This window comes from Mirounga leonina, unplaced genomic scaffold (assembly GCF_011800145.1).
Source record: "Mirounga leonina isolate KUSES-001 unplaced genomic scaffold, KU_Mleo_1.0 Mir_200, whole genome shotgun sequence".
In the NCBI taxonomy this organism is placed as follows: domain Eukaryota; kingdom Metazoa; phylum Chordata; class Mammalia; order Carnivora; family Phocidae; genus Mirounga; species Mirounga leonina.
Window position 1 is genome coordinate 3,607,841 of NW_023270503.1, and position 27,734 is coordinate 3,635,574.

The 27,734-nt window shown below is 38.4% G+C and overlaps 1 protein-coding gene across 1 annotated transcript in view; it reads right to left on the bottom strand.

Annotated features, from left to right (window-relative positions):
- Window positions 1–27,734, bottom strand: part of EFCAB5 (EF-hand calcium binding domain 5) — a 195,141-nt gene that overhangs the window by 37,686 nt on the left and 129,721 nt on the right. The window contains exons 10-15 of the mRNA XM_035027657.1: window positions 22,247–22,346; window positions 20,050–20,877; window positions 18,052–18,126; window positions 17,863–17,955; window positions 13,679–13,893; window positions 11,754–11,910 (exon numbers count right to left, since the gene is read on the bottom strand). Coding sequence (XP_034883548.1) covers window positions 11,754–11,910; window positions 13,679–13,893; window positions 17,863–17,955; window positions 18,052–18,126; window positions 20,050–20,877; window positions 22,247–22,346 — 1,468 coding nt within the window. The remainder of the gene's footprint in view (window positions 1–11,753; window positions 11,911–13,678; window positions 13,894–17,862; window positions 17,956–18,051; window positions 18,127–20,049; window positions 20,878–22,246; window positions 22,347–27,734) is intronic.

A 27,734-nucleotide genomic window follows, 5' to 3' on the forward strand; every position in this document is an offset into this window, starting at 1 on the left:
ATGAGGAAACATTAGACCAAACTAAAAGGACATACTAAAAACAACCAGCCTATAATCTTCAGAAATGTTAAAGTCATGGCAATCAAGGAAAGGCTGAGGAGTTGCTTAGAGATTCCTTGTTCCAGAGTGAAGAAACAGCAGTTTGTTTTACACTATCTGTCCAGTTTTCAGTTTCTTTTTTTTTTCAGCTCTTTAAATATTTTATTTTTTAAATTTTATTTTGTTATGTTAGTCACCATACATCATTAGTTTTTGATGTAGTGATCCATGATTCATTGTTTTCGTATAACACCCAGTGCTCCATGCAGTACGTGCCCTCCTTAATACCCATCACCGGGCTAACCCATCCCCCCACCCCCTCCCCTCTAAAACCTTCAGTTTGTTTCTCAGAGAAACAGTTTTCAGTTTCTTTAAAAAAAACACTGTGTGAGTGGGGTTTTCTAAATAAACATGGTTCTTAAATATTCAAGATTTCTTGAATTTGTTGACAAAATGCATCACCAAAATGTTATAACTTTAAGAAAGTTAAATGTCCTGCTTAAATAGAAACTTATATAGGGGTGTCTGGGTGGCTCAGTTGGTTAAGCATCTAACTCTTGATTTCAGCTCAGTCTTGATCTCAGGGTCAGGAGTTCAAGACCCATGCTGAGCTCCACACTGGCGGTGGAGCCTACTTAAAAAAAATGAAACATATATTAAAGCAGATCTTATCATTTAATAGAAAATTAAAGGGCGTACATATCCAACAAATGTTAATAGCTATTCCTTGGGAAGTAATGGGGAAAGAGTGATTTATTCCATTAAATTCTGCAGTATAGACAGATCACATGTTTTACAGCTTTTATATGTGGTATTTCTTCTCAGATTAGGCTGTATTAGACAGAAATAAAAAGGGAAAATTACTGGCTAAAAGTTTCAAGTTGCCCCTTCCATATAAAAAAAACTTGCATTTTGAGGATAGTAGTGGAAACACTTATAGAAATTTCTAAGTCTGTGACTTTATCCTATTTCTCCAATTTTTATCCAATTTTTAATCTTTGACACTGAAATAGATAAGAAGGGTAGAGCTAAACAAAACAAAATAAATAAACAAAGAGCTATTTGAAGATTTGCTGATCAGTTATTAGCTAATGTTTGAATTTAGAATTTTCTCCCTTTTTAAAGGAAGCTAAATCTGCCTTTCTTCTTCCATATGGCCATCAGCTCAGCAATCATCTCCTCAGGCCAGGTGGCTACCAATATGTGTTCAGAGAGAGTCATTTTGTATAAGCCTACCCTTGGAGAGAATAATTTGTTCTTCCTGCTTGCAGAAATTTATTTCTGGCAGCAGATTCTGCCTCCTCATTACTTTCCTCCTTCTCACTTGCTGGGCTTAACCCATTACATTTATGCTTTCTACCTATCCCTATTGCTGTACTTCAGTCATATGTATTGGAACTTCCTTATAATATCATCCTCAGGTTTCTTAAATTCTAGAAATCATCATGTCTAACTCCTTCCTTTTACAAATGAGAACACCTGGGTCTGTCGAGGCTCAGTAACTTGCCTTTGGTCATGTGACCATTTTTTAAAAAAAGATTTTACTTATTTATTTGAGCAGGAGGCAGAGCGGGGGGGAAAGGCAGACTCCCCGCTGAGCAGGGAGCATGATGCGGGCCTTGATCCGAGAACCCTGGGATCATGACCTGAGCCAAAGGCAGATGTTTAACTGACTGAACCACAGCCATGTGACCATTAAGTGAAAGATCTAGTATTGGAACACAGCTCTCTTGATGACTGTGTAGTGTTCTTTCCTCTATAGAACATGGTTCTGTTTTATGAAATTTGCCCACCTTATAAGTGGAGACCACTTCACTGTGCCTTTTGAAGCTTCATTCTTTGGATGCAGTCTAAGACAAGTAGTGTAGTGTAAAGTTTGCAGAAGACATAGTGAATGAAGAACACATGACAATTGATAAACTTAAGTACACTTGAAGACCAATGAATACAATAATTTTGAAAGGGTTGAAGAACTTAACTAACCCTGATCATTCTTTTTTATCATTCACCGTATACTTTATGAATTGGAAGTCACGTATGTAAAAGTCACCAGATAAATCTTTAAACCCAGTGGAAAGCAAAATAACTTATACTGGAATCTAATCAAATGAATGAGGAAACTTATTATACTGGAATAAGAATTTTAGTAACTTTCGATTGGAAGTATTGATCAGAAGAGAAAAATGTAGTATAGGAAAAGAAAAGTGAACACTGGGTGTTATACGCAACTAATGAATCGTTGAACACTACATCAAAAACTAATGGTGTACTATATGTTGGCTAATTAAACATAATAATAAATAAATAAAAAAGAAAAGTCATTAAGGAGAATTAAGTGGTTAAATTATTAAATTCAGGAGAAACTTGCAAGCCAGTCCCCCTTGAGAGGTGAATCAGACCTTGTAGAGGCAGAGAGATACAACAAGAAGAGAAAATAGGCAGAACTGAGGAATGTTTTGGATATTTTTGACCCCAAGAGCGAGGGTAGCTAGGTACACAGAAGGAATCTAACTATGTAAAGTTCTTGGACAAAGCACTCTACAACATATTCCACTCCTGATAGCTCTGACATTTTCTACCCTTCCCACCAGCAATGCATGAGGGTTCCAACTTCTCTACATCCTTGCCAACATTTGTTATTTTTCTATTTTAAAAATTATAGCCATAGGGGGAGGAACAAGATGGCGGAGGAGTAGGAGACCTAAATTTCGTCTGGTCCCAGGAATTCAGCTAGATAGGGTCCAAACCATTCTGAACACCTATGCACTCAACAGGAGATCGAAGAAAAGAACAGCAGCAACTCTCTGAACAGAAAAGCAACCACTTTCTGGAAGGTAGGACGTGCGGAGAAGTGAATCCAAGGCAATATTCAGGAGGATAGATGGCGGGGGGGGGGGCCTCCATCAGCCACTACCAGCAAGTGATAGAGCCCCAGAGCACAAAATCGGAAATTTTAGAAGTCTGCTCTGCTGAGAGACATCGCTCCAGTGGCTAAGCGGAGGGGTGGGAGGGATAGGGGGGTGGAACACTTGCGGGGACAGTGTGGTCTCAGGACCCTCGGGGTCACAGAAAGACCAGGGGTGCCTGAGTGCGGCCGAGCTCCCGGGTATCGGAGCGGGAAGCCGGCTGCAGAGACGGAGCCCAGGCGCGGGCTCTCAGCTCGGGGTTGCCATAAACCGTGATCTGTGGCACAGTTGGGCCCCTGCTCCTCCAGCAGGGACCCAACAAGCGGCAGATCCGGGGAGACTCACCTTCCTCCCCCGGGAGGAGCGGCACGGGAGCGCACCGCAGGGATCTGCTGGGTTTGGAGACTCCACATGGGGTTGTGTGCCAGAGATAGAAACGATCGGTCACAGGCCGGGTGAGCACGGAGTGTGGCCAGAGACCGGGGAGACGGGAGTGACTGGCGGCTTTTCTCTGGGAGCTCACTGAGGAGCGGGGCCCCGAGTTCTCGGCTCCTCCGGGGCGGAGATTGGGAGGCCGCCATTTTCACTCTCCGCCTCCAAAGCTGGACAGAAAGCTCGCAGGGAACAAAAGCTCCTGAGAGCAAACCCGAGCAGATTACTTAGCCCAGACCAGCAAGGGCGGGGCAATTCCGCCTCTGGCAAAGACATTTGGGAACCATGGCAGCAGGCCCCTCCCCCAGATCAGCAAGAACAGCCAGCCAAGACCAAGTTTACCGATCAATGAGAACGGCGGAACTCCAGCGCTAGGGGAATAATGCACATAGAATCCATGGCTTTTTTTTACCATGATTCTTTAGTCTTTCGAAGTTAATTTTTAAAATTTTCTTTCTCTTTTTTTTTTGAACTTTTCTTTTTCCCTTTTTCAACCAACATCTTATCAATCCCTTTTTTAAAAATATTTTTTATTTTTCATTTTTAGAGTCATATTCTATCCCTTCATAGTAGTTAACCTTATTTTTGGTATATATATATATATAAGTTGTTCTCTCTTTAAAATTTTGGGATACAGTTTCTTCTAACAGACCAAAACATACCCTAAATTTCTACTGTATGGCTTTGTTCTAGTCTCCTGCCTGATCACATTCTTTCCCCCTTTTTTTAAATTCCTCTTCTTTCTTCTTTCTTCTTATCAATTCCTTTTATAAAATCTTTTATAATTTTCATCTTTACAGTCATATTCCATCCCTTCATTGTATTAACCCTTATTTTTGTACATATATAAGTTTTTCTTTCTTTAAAATTTTGGGAGGCACTTTCTTCTAACAGACCAAAATATGCCCCAAATCTAGTGTGTGGCACTGATTTATGCACCAGCCTGATCATATTTGATCATATTCTTTTTTTTATCTTTTCCTTTTCTTTTTTTTTCTTTTTGCTTTCTTTCCCTTTCTTTTCCCCCAGTTTCAGGTCTCTTCTGATTTCTTTAGTGTATATTTTTCTGGGGTCGTTGTTACCCTGTTAGCATTTTGTTCTCTCATTCATCTATTCTCCTCTGGACAAAATGACAAGATGGAAAAAATCACCTCAAAAAAAAAGAACAAGAGGCAGTACCGACTGCCAGGGACCTAATCAATACGGACATTAGTAAGATGTCAGAACTAGAGTTCAGAATGACAATCATAAAGATACTAGCTGGGCTTGAAAAAAGCATGGAAGTTATTAGAGAAACCCTTTCTGGAGAAATGAAAGAACTAAAATCTAACCAAGTCGAAATCAAAAAGGCTATTAATGAGGTGCAATCAAAAATGGAGGCTCTAACTGCTAGGATAAATGAGGCAGAAGAGAGAATTAGTGATACAGAAGACCAAATGATGGAAAATAAAGAAGCTGAGAAAAAGAGAGAGAAACAACTACTGGATCACGAGGGCAGAATTCGAGAGATAAGTGATAGCATAAGATGAAACAACATTAGAATAATTGGGTTCCAAGAAGAAGAAGAAAGAGAGGGGGGGCAGAAGGTATATTGGAGCAAATTATAGCAGAGAACTTCCCTAATTTGGGGAAGGAAACAGGCATCAAAATCGAGGAGGCACAGAGAACCCCCTCAAAATCAATAAAAATAGGTCAACACCCCGACATCTAATAGTAAAACTTACAAGTCTCAGAGACAAAGAGAAAATCCTGAAAGCAGCTCGGGAGAAGAGATCTGTAACCTACAATGGTAGAAACATTAGATTGGCAACAGACCTATCCACAGAGACCTGGCAGGCCAGAAAGGACTGGCATGATATCTTCAGAGCACTAAATGAGAAAAATATGCAGCCAAGAATACTATATCCAGCTAGTCTGTCACTGAAAATAGAAGGAGAGATAAAAAGCTTCTAGGACAAACAAAAACTAAAGGAATTTGCAAACACGAAACCAGCCCTACAAGAAATCTTGAAAGGGGTCCTCTAAGCAAAGAGAGAGCCTAAAAGCAACATAGACCAGAAAGGAACACAGACAATATACAGTAACAGTCACCTTACAGGCAATACTGTGGCACTAAATTCATATCTTTCAGTAGTTACTCTGAATGTAAATGGGCTAAATGCCCCAATCAAAAGACACAGGCTATCAGATTGGATAAAAAAACAAGACCCATCGATATGCTGTCTGCAAGAGACTCATTTTAGACCCAAGGACACCTCCAGATTGAAAGTGAGGGGGTGGAAAACCATTTACCGTGCTAATGGACACCAAAAGAAAGCTGGGGTGGCAATCCTTATATCAGACAAATTAGATTTTAAACCAAAGACTGTAATAAGAGATGAGGAAGGACACTATATCCTACTTAAAGAGTTTATCCAACAAGAAGATATAACAATTGTAAATATCTATGCCCCTAACATGGGAGCAGCCAATTATATAAGCCAATTAATAACAAAAGCAAAGAAACACATCGACAACAATACAATAATAGTGGGGGACTTTAACACCCCCCTCGCTGAAATGGACAGATCATCTAAGCAAAAGATCAACAAGGAAATAAAGACTTTAAATGGCACACTGGACCAAATGGACTTCACAGACATATTCAGAACATTCCATCCCAAAGCAACAGAATACACATTCTTCTCTAGTGCCCATGGAACATTCTCCAGAATAGATCACATCCTGGGTCATAAATCAGGTCTCAACCGGTACCAAAAGATTGGGATCATTCCCTGCATATTTTCAGACCACAATGCTTTGAAACTAGAACTCAATCACAAGAGGAAAGTCGGAAAGAACTCAAATACATGGAGACTAAAGAGCATCCTACTGAAGAATGAATGGGTCAACCAGGAAATTAAAGAAGAATTTAAGAAATTCATGGAAACCAATGAAAATGAAAACACAACTGTTCAAAATCTTTGGGATGCAGCAAAGGCAGTCCTAAGAGGAAAGTAGATAGCAATACAAGCCTTTCTCAAGAAACAAGAAAGGTCTCAAGTACACAGCCTAACCCTCCACCTAAAGGAGCTGGAGAAAGAACAGCAAATAAAGCCTAAACCCAGCAGGAGAAGAGAAATAATAAAGATCAGAGCAGAAATCAATGAAATAGAAACTAAAAGAACAGTAGAACAGATCAACGAAACTAGGAGCTGGTTCTTTGAAAGAATTAACAAGATTGATAAACCCCTGCGCAGACTTACCAAAAAGAGAAGAGAAATGACCCAAATAAATAAAATAAAATAAATAAATAAAATAAAATAAATAAAATCATGAATGAAAGAGATCACAACCAACACCAAAGGAATACAAACAATTATAAGAACATATTATGAGCAACTCTATGCCAGCAATTTAAGCAATCTGGAAGAAATGGATGCATTCCCAGAGATGTATCAACTACCAAAACTGAACCAGGAAGAAACAGAAAACCTGAACAGACCTATAACCACTAAGGAAATTGAAGCAGTCATCAAAAATCTCCCAAAAAACAAAAGCCCAGGGCCAGATGGCTTCCCAGGGGAATTCTACCAAACATTTCAAGAAGAGTTAATACCTATTCTTCTGAAACTGTTACAAAAAATAGAAATGGAAGGAAAACTTCCAAACTCCTTTTATGAGGCCAGCATTACCTTGATCCCCAAACCAGACAAAGACCCCATCAAAAAGGAGAATTACAGACCAATATCCTTGATGAATATGGATGCAAAAATTCTCACCATAATACTAGCCAATAGGATCCAACAGTACATTAAAAGGATTATTCACCACGACCAAGTGGGATGTATCCCTGGGCCGCAAGGTTGGTTCAACATCTGCAAATCAATCAATGTGATACAATACATTAATAAAAGAAAAAACAAGAACCATATGATCCTCTCAATAGATGCAGAAAAAGCATTTGACAAAGTACAGCATCCTTTCTTGATCAAAACTCTACAGAGTATAGGCATAGAGGGTACATACCTCAATATCATAAAAGCCATCTATGAAAAACCCACAGCGAATATCATTCTCAATGGGGAAAAACTGAGAGCTTTCCCCCTAAGGTCAGGAACACGGCAGGGATGTCCACTATCACCACTGCTATTTAACATAGTATTAGAAGTCCTAGCCACAGCAATCAGACAACAAAAAGAAATAAAAGGCATCCAAATCAGCAAAGAAGAAGTCAAACTCTCATTTTTTGCAGATGATATGATACTTTATGTGGAAAACCCAAAAGACTCCACCCCAAAAGTGCTAGAACTCATACAGGAATTCAGTAAAGTGGCAGGATATAAAATCAATGCACAGAAATCAGTGGCATTCCTATACACCAACAACAAGACAGAAGAAAGAGAAATTAAGGAGTCGATCCCATTTACAATTGCACCCAAAACCATAAGATACCTAGGAATAAATCTAACCAAAGAGGCAAAGGATCTGTACTCCGAAAACTAGAAAATACTCATGAAAGAAATTGAGGAAGACACAAAGAAATGGAAAAACGTTCCATGCTCATGGATTGGAAGAACAAATATTGTGAAGATGTCAATGCTACCTAAAGCAATCTACACATTCAATGCAATCCCCATCAAAATACCATCCACTTTTTTCAAAGAAATGGAACAAATAACCCTAAAATTCATATGAAACCAGAAAAGACCCCACATAGCCAGAGGAATGTTGAAAAAGAAAAGCAAAGCTGGCGGCATCACAATTCTGGACTTCCAGCTCTATTACAAAGCTGTCATCATCAAGACAGTATGGTACTGGCACAAAAACAGACACATAGATCAATGGAACAGAATAGAGAGCCCAGAAATGGACCCTCAACTCTATGGTCAACTAATCTTTGACAAAGCAGGGAAGAATGTCCAAGGGAAAAAAGACAGTCTCTTCAACAAATGGTGTTGGGAAAATTGGACAGCCACATGCAGAAGAATGAAACTGGACCATTTCCTTACACCACACACAAAAATAGACTCCAAATGGTTGAAAGACCTCAATGTGAGACAGGAGTCCATCAAAATCCTAAAGGAGAACACAGGCAGCAACCTCTTCGACCTCAGCCAAAGCAACTTCTTCCTAGAAACATCGCCAAAGGCAAGGGAAGCAAGGGCAAAAATGAACTATTGGGACTTCATCAAGATAAAAAGATTTTGGACAGGGGCGCCTAGGTGGCTCAGTCGTTAAGCATCTGCCTTTGGCTCAGGTCATGATCCCAGGGTCCTGGGATCAAGCCCCGCATCGGGCTCCCTGCTCTGCAGGAAGCCTGTTTCTCCCTCTCCCTCTCCCCCTGCTTGTGATCCTGCTCTCACTGTGTCTCTCTCTGTCAAATAAATAAATAAAATCTTAAAAAAAAAAAAAAGCTTTTGGACAGCAAAGGAAACAGTCAACAAAACCAAAAGACAACTGACAGAATGAGAGAAGATATTTGCAAACGACATATCAGATAAAGGGCTAGTATCCAAAATCTATAAAGAACTTATCAAACTCAACACCCAAAGAACAAAGAATCCAATCAAGAAATGGGCAGAAGACATGAACAGACATTTTTCCAAAGAAGACATCCAAATGGCCAACAGACACATGAAAAAGTGCTCAATATCGCTCGGCATCAGGGAAATCCAAATCAAAACCTCAATGAGATACCACCTCATACTAGTCAGAATAGCTAAAATTAACAAGTCAGGAAATGACAGATGTTGACAGGACTGTGGAGAAAGGGGAACCCTCCTACACTGTTGGTGGGAATGCAAGCTGGTGCAGCCACTTTGGAAAACAGTATGGAGGTTCCTCAAAAAGTTGAAAATAGAGCTACCTTATGACCCAGCAATTGCACTACTGGGTATTTACCCCAAAGATATAAAAGTAAGGATCCAAAGGGATGCATACACCCTGATGTTTATAGGAGCAATGTCCACAATAGCCAAACTATGGGAAGAGCCAAGATGTCCATCAACAGATGAATGGATAAAGAAGATGTTGTATATATATACAATGGAATATTATGCAGCCATCAAAAGGAATGAAATCTTGCCATTTGCAACGACGTGGATGGAACTGGAGGGTATTAATGTGAGCGAAATAAGTCAATCAGAGAAAGACATGTATCATATGAGCTCACTGATATGAGGAATTCTTAATCTCAGGAAACAAACTGAGGGTTGCTGGAGTGGTCGGGGGTGGGAGGGATGGGGTGGCTGGGTGATAGACATTGGGGAGGGTATGTGCTATGGTGAGCGCTGTGAATTGTGTAAGACTGTTGAATCACAGACCTGTACCTCTGAAACAAATAAAACAGTATATGTTAAAAAAAAAAAAAAAAAAAGAAGATAGTAGGAAGGGAAAAATGAAGGGGGGCAAATCGGAGGGGGAGACGAACCATGAGAGACTATGGACTCTGAGAAACAAACAGAGGGTTCTGGAGGGGAGGGGGGTGGGGGGATGGGTTAGCCTGGTGATGGGTATTAAAGAGGGCACGTATTGAATGGAGCACTGGGTGATATATGCAAACAATGAATCATGGAACACTACATCAAAAACTAATGATGTAATGTATGGTGATTAACATAACATAATAAAAAAAATTATAGCCATACAACATAAGCAACAAAAGCAAAAGTAAATTTAAGGGGGAATACCTGATACTAAAAGGTTTCTGCACAACAAAAGAGGCAAACAACAAAATGAAAAGGAAACCTATGGAATAGGAGAAAATACTTGCAAATCATATATCTGACAAGGGGTTAATATCCAAAATTTATAAGGAATTCACACAACTAAACAGCAAAAAACAAAACAAGACACTAAAAAATGGGCAAAAAAACTGAACAGATATATTTCCAAAGACATGCAAATGACCAAAAGGTGCATGAAAAGATGCTCATCATCACTTACAATTAGAGAAATGCAAATCAAAACGACAATGAGATACCATCTCACACCTGTCAGAATGGCTAGTGCCAAAAAGACAAGAGATAACAAGTGTTGACAAGGATGTGGAGAAAAGGGAACTCTTGTGCACTGCTGGTGGGAATGTAAATTGGTATAACCACTAGGAAAAACAGTATGGAGATTCCTCAAAACATTAAAAATAGAATTACCATATTATCTAGCAATTCCACTCCTGAGTATCTAATGGAAAGAAATGAAATCACTATCTTGAAGAGATATCTGTACCACTGTGTTCATTGCAGAATTATTCACAGTAGTCAAGATATGAAAAAAAAACCCAAGTGTCCATCAATGAATGAATGGATAAATAAAATGTGATTCTCTCTCTCTCTCTCTCTCTCTCTCTCTCACACACACACACACACACACACACACACACACAGAGGAATAGTATTCAGTCATGAAAAAGATGGAATGCTGCCGTGGATGGATCTTGAAACCATTATGCTGAGTGAAATCAGACAGAGAAAGACAAATACTGTATGATACCATTTATATGTCAAATCTAAAAAAGCCAAACTCAGAGTATAAAATGGTGGTTCTTAGGGGTTGGAGGTGGGGGAGATTTGGGGGAATGTTGGTCAAAGTGTATAAACATCTTTTTTTTTAAGGTTTTTAATTTTTAGAGAGAGAGAGAGAGAGAGAGAGCACGTGCAAGCAGGGGGAGAGGCAAAGGGAGAGGGAGAGAATCTCAAGCAGACTCCACGCTGAGCACAAAGCCCAACCCAGGACTCATTCCTATGACTCTGAGATCATGACTTGAGCAGAAACTAAGAGTTGGATGCTTAACTGAGCCACCCAGGTGCCCCCAAGGGCATAAACTTCTATTATAAGATGAATAAGTTCTGTGGATCTAATGTACAGCATGGTGATTATAGTTAACAATACTGTATTATATACGTAAAAGTTGCTAAGAGAGTAGATCTTAAATGTTCTCACTACAAAAAAGAAATGGTAATTATGTGAAGTGGTAAAAGTGTTTAACTAATGCTACTGTGGTAATCATTTTGCAGTATATAAATATATCAAATCAACACACTGTACACCTTAAACTTACATGATGTTCTATGTTAATTATATCTCAATAAAGCTGAAAAAAATTATAGCCATACTAATAGTGGTGTCCAAGTTGTTACCACAGCTTTTTTTTTTTTTAAAGATTTTATTTATTTATTTGAGACAGAGAGAATGAGAGAGACAGAGAGCACATGAGAGGGGGGAGGGTCGGGAGGGTCAGAGGGAGGAGCAGACTCCCTGCCGAGCAGGGAGCCCGATGCGGGACTCGACCCCGGGACTCCAGGATCATGACCTGAGCCGAAGGCAGTCGCCCAACCAACTGAGCCACCCAGGCGCCCTACCACAGCTTTAATAAGAAAATTCTTATCTTTTTACCTTTCTTCATAGATTCTTTTTCCATTCCCTCCTTGTATGTGTACAAGAGTTCATCAACTTCCTTCAGATCCAGGAAGCCTGAGCCATCACTGTCCCACTTGTGAAACACGGCTTCTAGGAGAAGTTCCCGTCGGGCTCTGGAAGCATTTTGTCTAGCCTAGGATAGAAACAGGATAACAAAGCACAGGACGTACTAGCCATTGTGCTAGCTGCCAACCTATGTTTTTCCCCAAAAAGCACAGCACTATTTCTAAAAACAGCTTTATAAAAATAGCTGGGACTAAGCATGATATTAATGGGAAAATGAAGTATTTAATTTTTTAAAGAGATTTTATTTATTTGAGAGAGAGAGAACATGAGCATGTGCAAGAGAGAGCAGGAGCAGGGGGGGAGGGGCAGAGGGAGAGGAAGAACCAGATTCCCTGCCCAACAGGGAGCCCGATGCAGGGCTCCATCCCAGGACCCTGAAATCATGACCTTAACTGAAGGCAGACATGAAGCATTTAATTTTAATCATCTAAATACCATTTCTCTGTTTCACTCGTAGACCAAAAACAAAAAACAAAACAAAACAAAAAAACAGGCATTCTCTGCATTGGACTAAAGCACATTAACTTAGGAAAGGGGCTACACTCCTTAAGAGTCTTTGATTCCTTCCTTTCCACTCCCTCGCTGGTTGTTTAGGAATATGATAAACACATGGCATACTCTACCTGGCTTCTTGGTGAGATATGCTGTGTATTGAAAGAGGATGAAGGGCAGTGTTCAAACAATGAAAAAATGACCGTGTTCAAAAATTATTTTTTATAACTTAACATTGACCTAACTTGACATTGATTTTATTTACCGTTTAGATTTTTTACTAGATTAATTATATCAGTCAGATAGTAACTAAATTATTATCTAGATTTAATTGCTAAAAGAAAGTGAATATATAGCATTTGGTTAAATGGGGAAATTGCAATTGAGGAGGCAAAAGGGATATCAATTCTAGAATTAGGTTGAGAAGACTCATAAGGCTGCTGAGATTAGTGAATATGTCCAGTGAATGTAATGTATATATTTCCTAAAAGGGCACATAAATTGTTTATATCAGCTAAGGCGTATGCATTTATCTATCATCAAGTAGGAACTGACTTCTTAGGAAACATGTATCACCTGGATTCACATGAATAAAAATACATATACAAATCATAATTGTACCCCTAGGTATGTGCATTAGTAAATGCATTCACACAGCAGATAGTGTGCATACACACACATTTTTTTGAACATACACATTTCTACTCCTCAGAATCTGCTCTTCAAGCTTCAGAGGAGGAAAAAGAAAGCTGTACAATAAACCATCTCCTGCCACCAGCAATCATGTTATTATTAGGGGAATGAATTCTCTGGAGTGTGATCTCAGAACATTTGACAATAAAATAAAATACTTAATGGCTATGCTCATTGAAATAAAGAGATAAGTTTGGTTATAAATCTTTTTTTAAGGAACTTTCTTTTTTTTTGAGATTTTATTTATTTGACAGAGAGGGACACAGCAAGAGAGGGGACACAAGCAGGGGCAGAGGGAGAGGGAGAACCAGACTCCCCACCAAGCAAGGAGCCCGATGGGGGACTCGATTCCAGGACCCTGGGATCATGACCTGAGCCGAAGGCAGACACCTAACGACTGAGCCACCCAGGCGCCCTATTTCTTTTTTAAGTAGACTTCATGCTCCTTGTGGAGCCCAATGCAGGGCTTGAACTCATGACCCTGAGATCAAGACCTGAGTTGAGATCAAGAGTCAGATGCTCAACCAAGTGAGCCACCAGGGGCACCTTGGTTATAAATTTTTAAAGGGCCACATTAGGAGCAACTGAGGTTGAGAGATTTATTAATAATAGTGACTCCACCTGTTTTATTGATAAATAATATTACTCACCTGTTCTAAGCCACTTATTTTCTCTTCTTCTGTTTCAACATAGCCCCGCTTAAAAAAGGATGTGAGGGTCTCACTGACACTCAAGGGGGCATCTTCACCAATAAATGTCTCCAGAAGTTGCACAAACTGGAGCAGATTTAAGGAAACTCCATTGAAAGCACTTCTACCTTTTACTTCCTTGTAAGACTGAATATTTCTGATAATTGAGTGTAGGTCTATTAAGCAGGAAACATACAACAAACAGTAAAGTGAACAATTTCTTAAAGCTTAGAGAAAATATACAAATACGTATTGTAATAAACATCTGCTACTTTTTTTCCTGTCAGAAACCCACACTCCCTTCATGAGGAAAACATCTCTTCCCCACTGTCAGCTTATATTTTTATTTTCATTTCACATGTACCAATAGTTCATTTTTATGGCTGAGTAATATTTGATTTATAAATATGTCACAATTTTTATTTATTCTCTTACTGATAGATACCTGGAATGTTTCCAGAAAGTTCAGGCTATTATAAATATACCTGGTTTACATATTCTTATATATGTTTTGCTGTTGTTGTTGTAAACATGCTTTTAACTCTATTGGATAAATAACTGGGATTGGAATATCTGGATCATGGGTAAATATGTGTTTGGTTTTACAACACACAGATATTTTCTGAAGTAACTGTAACATTTTAAACTCCCACCAACAATCCTGAAGAGTTCCAGTTTCTCCACAATCTTGCCAAGAGTCAGTGTTGTCAGTCTTTTTCATTTTAGCCATTCGGGTCATATGTAGTGGTTTCTCATTGTAATGTTAGTCTGTTTTTCATGATGACTAATGACATTGCACACTTTTTCATGTGTTCATTACTCATTCTTATGTATTTGATTTGTGAAGCATCTAGCAACATGTTCTGCTAATTTATATTATGTTGTTTATATTTTTATTTTTGAGTTGTTGAAGATCTTTTTTTTTTTAAAGATTTATTTATTTGAGAGAGAGAATGAGAGAGGGAGAGAGCACATGAGAGGGGGGAGGGCCAGAGGGAGAAGCAGACTCCCTGCTGAGCAGGGAGCCTGATGCGGGACTCAATCCCGGGACTCCAGGATCATGACCTGAGCCGAAGGCAGTCGCTTAACCAACTAAGCCACCCAGGTGCCCGAGTTGTTGAAGATCTTAATATTTCCTGGATAGCAGTCCTTTGTCAGATATAAATTTTGCAAATATTTTAAGTATTTTTTCCATATCTGTGGCTTATATATGCACTTCTTTAATGCATGTTTTAAGAAAAAAAGTTTTATTTGATGAGATCTAATTTATCATCTTATTCTTTTATGTTAATTTTTTTTATGTTTCAAGTTTTTATTTAAATTCCAGTTAGTTAACATATAGTGTGATATTAGTTTCAGGTGTACAATATAGTGATTCAATACTTCCATACATCACCCTGTGCTCATCACAAGTGCCCTCTTTAATCCCCATCACCTGTTTAAACCATTCCCCCCACCCCCCATCTCTGCCCTGGTAACCATCAGTTTGTTCTCTATAATTATAGAGTCTGTTTCTCTCTCTCTCTCTCTGTCTTATTTTTTCTCCTTTGCTTGTTTGTTTCTTGAATTCCACATATGAATGAAATCATATGATATTTGTCTTTCACTTTTTCGCTTAGCGTAATATACTCTAGCTCCATTCACTTCGTTGCAAAGGACAAGATTTCATTCTTTTTTAATGACTGAGTAATATTTCATTATATATATTTTATATATTATATGTAATATATATTACATCTTCTTTTCTTTTTTTAAAAAAGATCTTATTTATTTATTTGAGAGAGAGAGAGAAAACTCAAGTGGGGGGAGGGGCAGAGGGAGAGGCAGAGAGACAAGTACACTCCCCGCTGAGCGCAGAGCCAGATGCGGGGCTCCATCTCAGGACACTTACCCTACTAAGCCACCCAGGCACCCCTACACTACATCTTCCTTATCCATTCATCAATCGACGGACAGTTGGGCTCTTTCCATAATTTGGCTATTGTTGATAATGCTGCTATAAACATCGGGGTACATGTATCCCTTTGAATTATTATTTTTGTATCCTTTGGGTAAATACCTAGTAGTGCAATTGCTGGGTTGTAGGGTAGCTCTATTTTTAATTTTTTGAGGAACCTCTATACTGTTCTCCACAGTGGCTGCACCAGTTTGCATTCCCACTAACAGTGTAAGATGGTTCCCCTTTCTCTGTATCCTCGCCAATACCTGTTGTTTCCTGTGTTGTTAATTGTAGCCATTCTGACAGGTGTGAGGTGATATCTCATTGTAGTTTTGATTTGTATTTCCCTGATGAGGAGTGAGGTTGAGCATCTTTTCCTGTGTCTGTTGGCCATCTGTATGTCTTCTTTGGAAAAATGTCTATTCATGTCTTCTGCCCATCTCTTAACTGGATTATTTGTTTTTTGGGTATTGAGTTTGGTAAGTTCTTTATAGATTTAGATGAATCAGGTGGTACTGAGCACCCCCCACCTTTGCTACAAGACCATGTGATATAGGTCTGGCCAATGATTCCCATATGACAGCAATGTGATCCACTAAATACCAATGAGAATGAGCCCCAGAACTTTTTGGGAACTACTGGGGAAGAATCACTCTTTTAGCATTCTGATTCCTGAACATAGGCTGTAGGCTTAGCAATACTCTTATGGACATCTCTATCACGACATGGAGAAAACGACCTAAAACTGAAAGTTACACAGAGAGGAACAGGGCTGAGAGGCAGAGACAGTGTCTCACTGCTGTTATTGAGCCCTTGGATTCATTTGTGCCTGAAGCCAGCTGTGGTTTGGATTTGACAGTTAAATAAATCTATAAATACTACAGCAACCTCTCCCCCAAAGAGTCTTGACTAATATATTTATCTTGAGCCCAGTCTTATAATATGAAGTATATTTCATAAAATATCAGCCCAGTGACTTATGTTTGATTTATTCACCGATTCAATCATTCACACCCTCATGCCTTCCATATGAGATTTGACATGACCTAAAAATAATCACCCATGCAGTTTTTTTAAATGGTAAAGCAAAACTGAAATAAAGAAGTAAGACCAGGTGGCTCAGTCGGTTAAGCATCTGCCTTCGGCTCAGGTCATGATCCCAGGGTCCTGGGATCAAGCCCTGCATCTGGCTCCCTGCTCAGCGGGGAGCCTGCTTCTCCCTCTCTCTCTGCCTGCCGCTCTGCCTACTTGTGTTCTCTCTCTCTGTCAAATAAATAAATAAAATCTTTTAAAATAAATTTTAAAAAAAGAAGTAAGACCAGGAGAAGAAGAACACGAACTAGCAGGCCACAGGAGCTTGACCGATGCCATGCATTTTTACCAAAGTATTTTGAGGATAGAAAGTTTGTTATTTGACCCAGGCTTAAATGAGAAAAAAGTCTGCAGAGAGGAAGAAAATAATCTTAATATAATTAGTTCTACTACTTGTTGGTGGAAGATAAAATGATAAAATAGCACTGCAGTAAAATATGAGTACTTGTTGGAACAATCATTGTTAAATACATGGTTTATCTGAGAGCTAAAAGCTACTCTTTGCTCTGTTAAGTCGATCTTAGTTTATAAGTCTTTAAAAACAAGACAGATTCAAACCTGTCTCACATGTTGAGTTATGGAACTACCAGGGAGAGGAATCGCTGGACTGATTTCTTTCTTTCTTTTTTTGACTTTTTTATTGTTATGTTAATCACCATACATTACATCATTAGTTTTTGATGTAGTGTTCCATGATTCATTGTTTGTGCATAACACCCAGTGCTCCATGCAGAACGTGCCCTCCTTAATACCCATTAGCCTGGATTGATTTCTATTGAGTTCTAATATCTGATATCTGATTCCCTTTGTATACCTGGATCATATCTTCAAAGCGGTTGTAGGGCCATGTAATGGTAAAAACAAATTGTATACTAATGCACATGTTTTAAAGCAGAAAAGCATCCCTCAATAGCACATGCCTACATGTACACTACCACCAAAAACATTCATCTTGTCTATGTTTAGATCCATCAGCTCAGGGACAAAATAATGCAAGGATCACCCTGCCATCATGTCTTGGCTAAGTTCAGTTTTTATCATGGCGTACCACAGTAAATTAAATTCATCAATTGGACTGCCATCTAGTCTTCCTAGTTTGGTTGCTAACACGTACCTGTAAACCTGGAGTTACCGAGGAGTAAGTTTGCTTGTTCCTCATCTTCACATTTGATACAATTCATCTTCCAGTTACAAGTCAAAAGTTCGCCTACAACATATACATTCCATAACACAGACAATTTAATTTCACTTTCATAATGTTTTTGTTCTAGATTATAAATGAAAGGAGGATTAAATGAGTCACCTGACCATGACTTTCCTTCTATTTCTTGGGACTTTTCACAGGATGGATCTTTCTGACTTTCCTTTTTTGTCGTTTCTAAAAGGAACAAAAGAAAGTGGCTATAATGAACTGGAATTTAAATAAAAACTGAAAGAAAAAAAAGAAAATGCCTATAAATTGGACTTTATATACTCTATGATATATTCCTAAGTTAATGAATGAGAAAAATGTCTTGCATATAGAACAACAAAAACGTTCTATCAGGTTATTTCCCATTTATGTTGTGTCACATTCAACCACAATGATATCACTTAATAACTTTAGTTGTTGAGAGCAGCTCTATGACAAAAGCTATTTGTTGTACCCAAATTTGGCCACTCAATCTGAGGGCTACATTTCCTAGCTCTGTCACAGTTAGATGTCACCAAATGCCTAAATTCTGACCAATGTGATGTGTGGGCAAGTGATGTAATGCCTACCCCTTCTTTTTTCTCCTTACCTTTTGGTTAGAATATGGACACGGTAGTGAGTCATCCAGGACTATGTGGTTAGAGGGGACACAAGATAGAACTTGAGCCACTGCTGAGTTCATGGGACTGAACTGTCATATAAGTTTTAACTTTTATATCAAAAGGAAAGAAACTCCTATGTTGTTTAGACATTGCTATTTTGTTTTGGTTTTGTTTATGTTTTTTTTTTTTTTAAGATTTTATTTATTTATTTGAGACAGAGAGAATGAGAGAGAGAGCACATGAGAGGGGGGAGGGTCAGAGGGAGAAGCAGACTCCCTGCTGAGCAGGGAGCCCGATGCGGGACTCGATCCCGGGACTCCAGGATCATGACCTGAGCCGAAAGCAGTCGCTTAACCAACTGAGCCACCCAGGCGCCCTGTTTATGTTTTTTTTTTAAGACACTGTCATTTTGGATCACTGTTACACCTAACAAAATTAAGTCCTTACTAATAACAACTGATTGAATAGTAACTTCATGATTTTCCTAGCTGCATCCCTACTATGTATGGAGAGCCAAAAATTAATAGCCCTATTTTATGGACAACCAAACATAATGCTGAAAAAATGAGATATTTCAATTTAATTACTGATAATGTAGAATCTAGAACACAGGTTACTCATGTCTTAGGAGTTTTGAATAAGGATTTTCTTTGGGACTGTGGGTCCTTAAAATTAAAGAGCAGAACTTTAAAAATATTTATGACTAACTGAGGTCTTAAGTGGTATTGAGACTGGCTTTCTAAGAAGCTCGAATCTTTCAACAAAAAGGCATACATTGGCATAGGCAATTCAGAGGAAAAGTCTTCTGCAGAATAAATATTTGACATGCAGAGTGTTTTCTGTCTTAAATATAACTTTCAGAAACTCTTCTAGAACATACATCTTATATAACTAAAAAATGCAAGATCCAGGTTATAGTTGAAATAAAAGACATTTTAAAAAGTGGCTTCTAATATTAGACACCACCACATTTAAAATGAAAAGGCTTCTAGGGCCCCTGGGTGGCTCAGTCGGTTAATCGACCGATTCTTGTTTTTGGCTCAGGTCATATCTCAGGGTCCTGGGATTGGGCCCCGCATTGGGCTCTGTGCTCAGCACAGAGTCTACTTGTCCCTGTTCCTCTGCGTCTCTTCCCGCTTTCTCTCTCTCTCAAATAAATAAATAAAATCTTAAAAAACAAAACAAAACTCCGAAAGGGCTTCTACTGCCTTTTCAGGAGTCCAGTGAAATTTTCTATATTTCTATATAGATAATATTACCAGATTGCTTCCTTATGAATGGGCTTCCCGTGCAAAAGGAATTCGAGGTAAATTGACAATAGAAACATTCTGGTTTGTATTTAATTGATTGTTCAAGGCCTGGACACATGTTGCGTAGCAAAATATCTAAGGTTTGAATGATCTGGTATGCCAGAAAAGATCCTAATTGGAATGAGTATTTTCTGAAAAGACTTAAACAATCACTCCACAAACATGAAGCTGATGTCATAGGTGAAATGCGTTACTACCTGAAAGATGATCTTTTCTTCTTGACGTTGGGACTTCCTCTTGCAGTTCAGGACTCACAGATAGTTCCTCTTCATATATTTGCTCCTGAGTCTTCTCTTCCCATGGGGAGATTTCAGTGTACTCATAGGAAGTAGCCTCCCTAGATATTTTACTTTCTCTGAAGATACTACCTCTTTCTGACTGTAAAGTTGAATCCTGTTGTTTTTCTGGAATTATCTCTCTGGATGGTTCTTGTTCTGCAGCTGACCCTTTGTGTGATCCTTGTTCTGCTACTGACTCTCTGTGTGATCCTTGTTCTGCTGTTGACCCTTTGTGTTGTCCTTGTGCTGATATTGATTCTCTGTAGAGTCCTTGTTCTGCAGTTGATTCCATGTTGACTCCTTGTTCTGAAGATGACACTCTTTGTGGTGGCCCTTGTTCTATGACTGAGTCACCATGTGGTCTTTGTTCTATTAACTCTCTACTTGATCCTTGTTCTGGAGTTGACCCTGTGTGGGTTTCTTGTTCTGTTACTGATTCTCTGTATAGTTCTTTTTCTCCAGTTGACTCTCTGTCTTGTTGTTCTTCGGTTGAAATTCTGTTTGGTTCTTGTTCTGAAGTCGTCTCTCTCTGCTCTTCTGGCAGTGTTGATTCATTATGTTCATCATGTTTATGTTGATCTTCTGGAGTTTCTAACAACTTGCTTTGGGTTTTGCTAGCATGTTTTTCAGAAAGTAATGCATTCATCTCTAAGAGCACTTTGTCAAAGTCTTCATAAATATGTTTCTGATTATCCATGTCTCCCCAGAACTCAGGCAAGTCTATCTCTTCAAATTCAATGAATGGCCCTAATGCAGAAAAAAAAAAAAAAAATTTCCCTAAACAATTGATGTTATAATGAAGAATCAGAGCTAGTAAATTAATGCAATACAGTGTTGATCACAGTAATTTAACATAGGCCTATTGCTTTAAATAAATAACAGTTACCTTTACCTACAACACAATAAAAGCAAAAAAGATATTCAAGGGAACATAAAAGATGGTCACTACTGTAAGTTAGAAATTACCCCTTCCTAATAGGTGTGGTTTTGGATATAGCATGATTCTTCCTTTTCTACTTGGAGAGTTGCTTAGACTGTCAAGACAATAGAATTTATCCTCTATTTATGGTCCTCCAACAACAAGCATAGCATAGGGATGAGGAAGAGGACACATGTCTTCCACCTCAAATACCTTTTAAATATCTACAATATCAAAATAAAAGCAAATCTCTATCATTCACTGGGCTATGTTTTCCTAATATTCATTTTCTCCCCCTTCCTTATTCTCTCCCTTTCTTTCTTCTTCATTCCTCAATTCTTTTCCTCCACAAGTTATGTGAACACCTGGTTCAGAATTCTAGGGAAAGATTGGATAGCATTCACTGGAATCCCACTCAAACAGTAAAACAACAATAATAACAAAACAACTCTGGTGTCCAGGACTACTCTATATCACCCATAGATTTTTAAGTGTCCAACTATTTTCACACAGAACTAAATTATCGACATTCTTTGGAAAACCCATCCATTCAAAGGCTTTCTGTTTAAAAAATAAAAATGGAGCATCTGGGTGGCTCAGTTGGTTAAACATCTGGCTCTTGATTTCAACTCAGGTCATGATCTCAGGGTTGTGAGATCAAGTGCCACATCAGGCTCTGTGCTGGGCGTGAAGTCGGCTTAAGATTCTCTCTCTCCTTCTCCCTTGGCCCCTCCCCCCTTTTTCCCTCTCAAAAAAACCCCCATAATCCTCCTTGTTTTGGTAGTAATATAAAAAAGATATCTTACTGTATAATTTCAGTAAAAGTGGAGAAGTAAAAATGCTTGGGAGAAGGAAACATTTTTCTTAGAAATTTTAGAATTCTAAGTTGGACATTAAAACTGGAATTACCATTACCAACTTAATTTCCAAAACATTCAGATTGCCACTCAAGCACCTCTTCATTTGAATGAACTTAAAATTGAGTTCTAACTTGACAACTTTTAGTATTGGACTATAGTGAAAAATACATCTAGTTGTGATGAAGAGTGAATTTTGTGAGGAATGAACAGTTAGATCAGCTATCATGATCTAAGGGAGATATCACGTGAAGGGATTCCATGGGAATACAATGACTTTTATCATAGGAGTATATTACGTCATTCTAGTTTGAGCATACTCCCTCTGAATGGCACTTACATTGTCTTGGGTTTCGCAGCAAACTTCTAAGCGTTTTTGAACTTTGGTCATAGAATGTTTCCAGCAAGGCCAATGTCCTCTGCCGATCCAAAAACCCTACCTAAGCAGAGAGTTTGCAATTAGTTGATACAGGAGATTTGAGATTTTTATGTAAATGGTTTATTGAAGCTTTTATCGTCACCACCACCATCATTATGTAAATAAAAGCTACAGAGTCAAAATCATGAAAGCTGTATCTTGCCTTTAGGCTTATACTCTACTTCCCCATGCTGTGACAAGTCAAAATACCTTGCACTTAATAGATGCTTAATAATAGTTACTGACTTAATAGTTACTTACCTTGCACTTAGTAGATGCTTAATTAAGTTACTGACTTAATAATAGTTACTGGCTAAATCCAATGTATAATGCTCAGTTTTTATCTAATTAGACCTGAATATGGCACTTGAAACACTTAACCACTCCCTACTTGTTCTTTTTTGCATCATTTTTGAGAAACATTTTAACTACAGAAAAATAGAGAAAATGATAAAACTAACACTTGTGTTCCCAACATCCAGAGATGATTATTGTTAATATTTTGCATATGTTTAATGACTTTAAAAACATATAATTGATATCATAGTACATATGTACTTCTTAAAATTGCTTTTATTTACTCAACATTGAGATCAATTCATATATGTAAAGAAATATATTTTATTCCTTTTAGCTGCTGTATGGTATTCTATAATATGAAAACACTGTAATTTAAAAAACATTTTTTTAGATTTATTTATTTATTTGAGGGGGTAGGGGCAAAGGGAGAGGGAGAGAGAATCCTGAAGCAGACTCCCCACCCAGTGTGGAGCTTAGTCCTAGGACCCTGAGATCATGACCTGAGTGGAAATCAAGAGTTGGCTGCTTAACCAACTGAGCCACCCAGGTACCCCAAAAACACTGTAACTTTTTTTAAAAGTCCCTTTATTGATGGGTATTTAGATTATTTCCAGTGTTTAGATACCAAAATAATGCTGCAGTGGATATGCTTATACACATTCCTTGCATACATGTATAAACATTTCCCTAGGGTAATAATTAAAAGTGTTAATTAATGGATTGTATACTATGAGCATTTTTAAATTATGTTCAGTTAGCCAGCATATAGCATATCATTTAAGATTTTATTTATTTATCAGAGAGAGAGAGAGAGCACAAGCAGGGGGAGCATCAGGCAGCGGGAGAAGCAGGCTCCCTGCTGAGCAAGGAGCCCAATGTGGGGCTCGATCCCAGGACCCTGGGATCATGACCTGAGCTGAAGGCAGATGCCCAACCGACTGAGCCACCCAGGCATCCCTACTATGAGTATTTTCAGCTTTAGTAGTTATTGCCAAATTGCTCCACAAAATACCTATACCAATTTACTTCTCACTATTATTGAATGAGAATATCATTTCTCCATATCCATGCCAATACTTGATACTATTAGAGTTCATGATTTTTCCCAATCTGATGGGTTAAAAATGGTATCTGGTTATTTTAATTTGCATTTCCCTGATAATTAGTGAGATTAAATATATTTTCATATGTTTATTATGTATTTGTGTTTCCTCATCTATGGAAGGGTTTTTTATGTCCTTTTCCTTTCTTCAGTTGGGAAGAGTTGTCTCTTTCTTATTAATTTGTAAAGTTTTGATAATGATCATTCTGTTATCTATACAGTAAATACACTTTCCCAGTTTAATCTCTTATCTTTTTTTAAAGATTTTATTTATTTATTTGACAGAGAGAGACACAGCGAGAGAGGGAACACAAGCAGATGGAGTGGGAGAGGGAGAAGCAGGCCTCCCGCTGAGCAGGGAGCCCGATGCGGGGCTCGATCCCAGGACCCTGGGATCACGACCTGAGCCGAAGACAGACGCTTAACCGACTGAGCCACCCAGGTGCCCCAAATCTCTTATTTTTTAATTTAACTTTTGGTGAGTTTAGTCATATCAATGTTTTTAATTTTGAGGTAGCCAAATGTATCAATTATTTCTTGTATGGTTTGTGCTTATTGAGGTATTCTTTAAGAAATATTACCTATACCAAGGTCAAAAGTCATGCTCTATATGTGCTTCTAAAACTTTTATAATTTTGTTTTCCACATCCAGGTCTTTGATTAGATAGGACTTATTTTTGCTCATTATTGAGGCTCAAACCTAATTTTAATTTCTTCCCAACTGTCCTAACTTAGCATTTATTGATTAGTCTCTTCTCACCGAATTATTTGCTACCTATGCTATGCACTAAGTTCTCACATACTCATAAATCTGATGCCAGGCCCAATATTCTGTTAATATAGCTTTATTTTTAAAAAATCAGGGAAATCAGGGCGCCTGGGTGGCTCAGTTGGTTAAGCGCCTGACTCCTGATTTCGGCTCAGGTCATGATCTCAGGGTCATGGGATCGAGCCCCAGGACCAGCTCCATGCTCAGTGGATTCTCTCCCTCTCTCTCTGCTCATGATTTCTCTCTCTGTCTAAATAAATAAATAAAATATTTTAAAAAAACCACAGGGAAATCCTCCCCAACTTGTTCTTCTTTTTATAACTGTTTCTGCTATATTTGGACCTTCATTTCCATAGAGTTTTTAAAAAGGAAATCTTTTAAAAAAATACAACATACATTCATAAAAGTATACAGATAATAAGCAAATGGTTTTTATCACAGTATAATCACACACAGGAGCTGTTTCTCAAAGGAGAAAAAAAACACTAGTAGAGGGCATGATTTTGCTCCATAACTCAAGCAACCTATACTGTAATTCTTCTATGACAACTTGCCATAACATTCCAATTTGCCCCAGACACTTCAGATACTGTAGGATCATCTAGGTGATAAGGTATAAGGTAAAGAAGAGTTTTTGTGCTGCAGCCTACAAAGTCTACAAAGCTTTTTCTTGCTCTGGGACTTACTCTCGCAGCTGATAGCTCAATAAATGTAGAAGAGCAGCACATGAGAGTAAAGGTTGTTCCTAGAATGTAAAAAGGTCCAATAAGCATTGTGCCTCTTTCTTTGTGGCAGGTGGCACATTTGCCTTGTATTTGAGATATCCTGTCATGCTTCAGACTACTGGACTGCTAAAACTTTCACCAAGGTAGTAAACCCTGATTTTACATGGTTTTTATCTTTTACCCTCTGACACATAGGGGTGTACCAAGGCATCTAACGCTTCTTCATGCTCAGCAGGTCCAATTGCCATGATGGAAATCATCAAGGTAGTAGATCTGACATTCTGTGAGATGTCTGCATACTAGATTATAATAGAAAGAAAAAGGGCTGTCTTACTTCTATGGTAAGGCATAAAAGTATAGTGCTGACAGGTAAAGTCAAACTTCTGTTTGTCCTTGTAAACTGCTCTGGAGAAAACAGTATTTGACAATCCAATAGTTGTGAGTGAGGGGCTGTGTCAGTTTGGTTCAATAAAGATTCCACATGGTGAAGAACAACTGCAAATGGAGTCATAGTAACCTACAAACATTCTTTAAGATCTATCTTCTGCATAGGTGAAAGAGGAGAATCAGACAAGAATGTGATAATGTTACTTCTTCTGTATCCTTCACATCATTCATATATTTTTATGTCTAATTTCTGTGGAATTGTTTTGGGTTTGTTTGTTTGTTTGTTTGTTTGGTAAATGGTAAATTTACCAAATGGTAAATTCTGGCAGACAGAGAAGAGAAAGTTCAGGAGTTTCTATTTGGTCCTTCCTACCATGATAGCCTTCAGCCTCCAATTTGTGAGGATCCTGCCAGTTGCTGAAGATGTCTATTCCAATTATACATTCAGGAACCAGAAATAAACATAGCTAAAGACACAGATTAATTGGGAGACCAAAATAGCATTTATCACCTGTTAGCCATAAACTCTAATTTTAACCAGTGGTCCACTGGGGCATTTTGAGATTCTAGGGATTAGTATTAACTTGGAGTCAGTGTCTGGTAATCTCAGAAAGTCTGGGATATTTCCCTCTTTCCAGTGTTTTCCACCCTAGTAAATGGCTATAGGTCTTTTGAGGAACACTTGGAGTAAGATCTACTGTATATGCTTGAGGCAATCTTGAGGATTCTTCCTCAAGAGAGCCAGCCTCCTGTTCTAAATCAAAGAATTCTGGGCGTGTAAATTGTATGGAAACTGGATAAGAAGCCAAGATTCTCCACTGAGGTGTCTCAACTCATGTTTCTGGCCCCATAGTTAGAGATTTTCTGTAAATAACTTTAGTGATAATTTGGTAGACATCCTATGTATTTAACCTCTAAGGAAACCATTATCACCACAGAAAATCCATGTGGGTCAAAATTTTCAGATAGCCACTCTAGTTCTTTGCTGTTCATTGTGGTAATTCCAATTATACATTAAGTAGGTAAATAGTCATAGTGTGAGTCCTAGACAAAATGAGCTCATTATATTATGGACTTTGATCTTGGGCATTGAGTCAAAATACCATTTATCTATGATATCTATAAGCACAGACTTTGACCAGTAGACCTTGTCTCTGACAGTTAAACACTGTCTTCTATCACTCTGGAATCCCATAATTTCAATGGCAGTGTCTACTATCATCATCTTCAGCCTACAGAGGACAGCTACCAAACAGCTTTTTAGAGATGCTAATGCTCCCCCACATTAATGTATTTCTCAAGAAAGTATCATCTGGGCCTTCTGGGAGGATATGGTAAAGGTTCATAATAGGCAGGCTACATAAGAGAAGTCAACTTCAGCAACATTAGCCTTTGGATTTCTTCCTCTATAGTATGCCAAGAAGATTCTGGCATCTCAATCTCATTGAATGTAGGCCATATTTGGGTCAAGGTTTCAATTTACCTACCTATGTTAAAACCATTCCCGTATACTCAAAATATTACTGCTAAGTAAATCTTCTAAGTACAACAATATTGACAAGTTTGAGCCAATCCAAACTTATATTCATTCTTCTTAGTCTAAAAGTTTTATAAACAGGGGCTCCTGGGTGGCTCAGTCATTAAGCGTCTGCCTTCGGCTCAAGTCATGATCCCAGGGTCCTGGAATCGAGCCCTGCATCGGGCTCCTGCGGAACCTGCTTCTCCATCTCCCACTCCCCCTGCTTGAATTCCCTCTCTCACTGTGTCTCTCTCTGTCAAATAAATAAATAAAATCTTTTTAAAAAATTAAAGTTTTATAAACTATCCCCACACATATCCTCCAGGTTTTTGCTGCTATGAATGAGCAAAAACTTGTTATTCTCTTGCAGTACCAACAATAACTTCTCAGTACAGATTTGACTGTCCTGATGGGACATGCTGAGATCTGACCCCAATTTTGGGTCTAAAGGCAATGAATGTTGTACAGGTGGACCTTAAGGAAAATAGACATACCCCTGCAAACTAATTGCCTTAAGTGAAGTTATCATAGGGACTCTAAGGAAAGAAAAGTTAATATTCTCAAGTAGGAGAGAAGGGATTGCTTTTGCTGCCAAGGGAGGCTTAGAG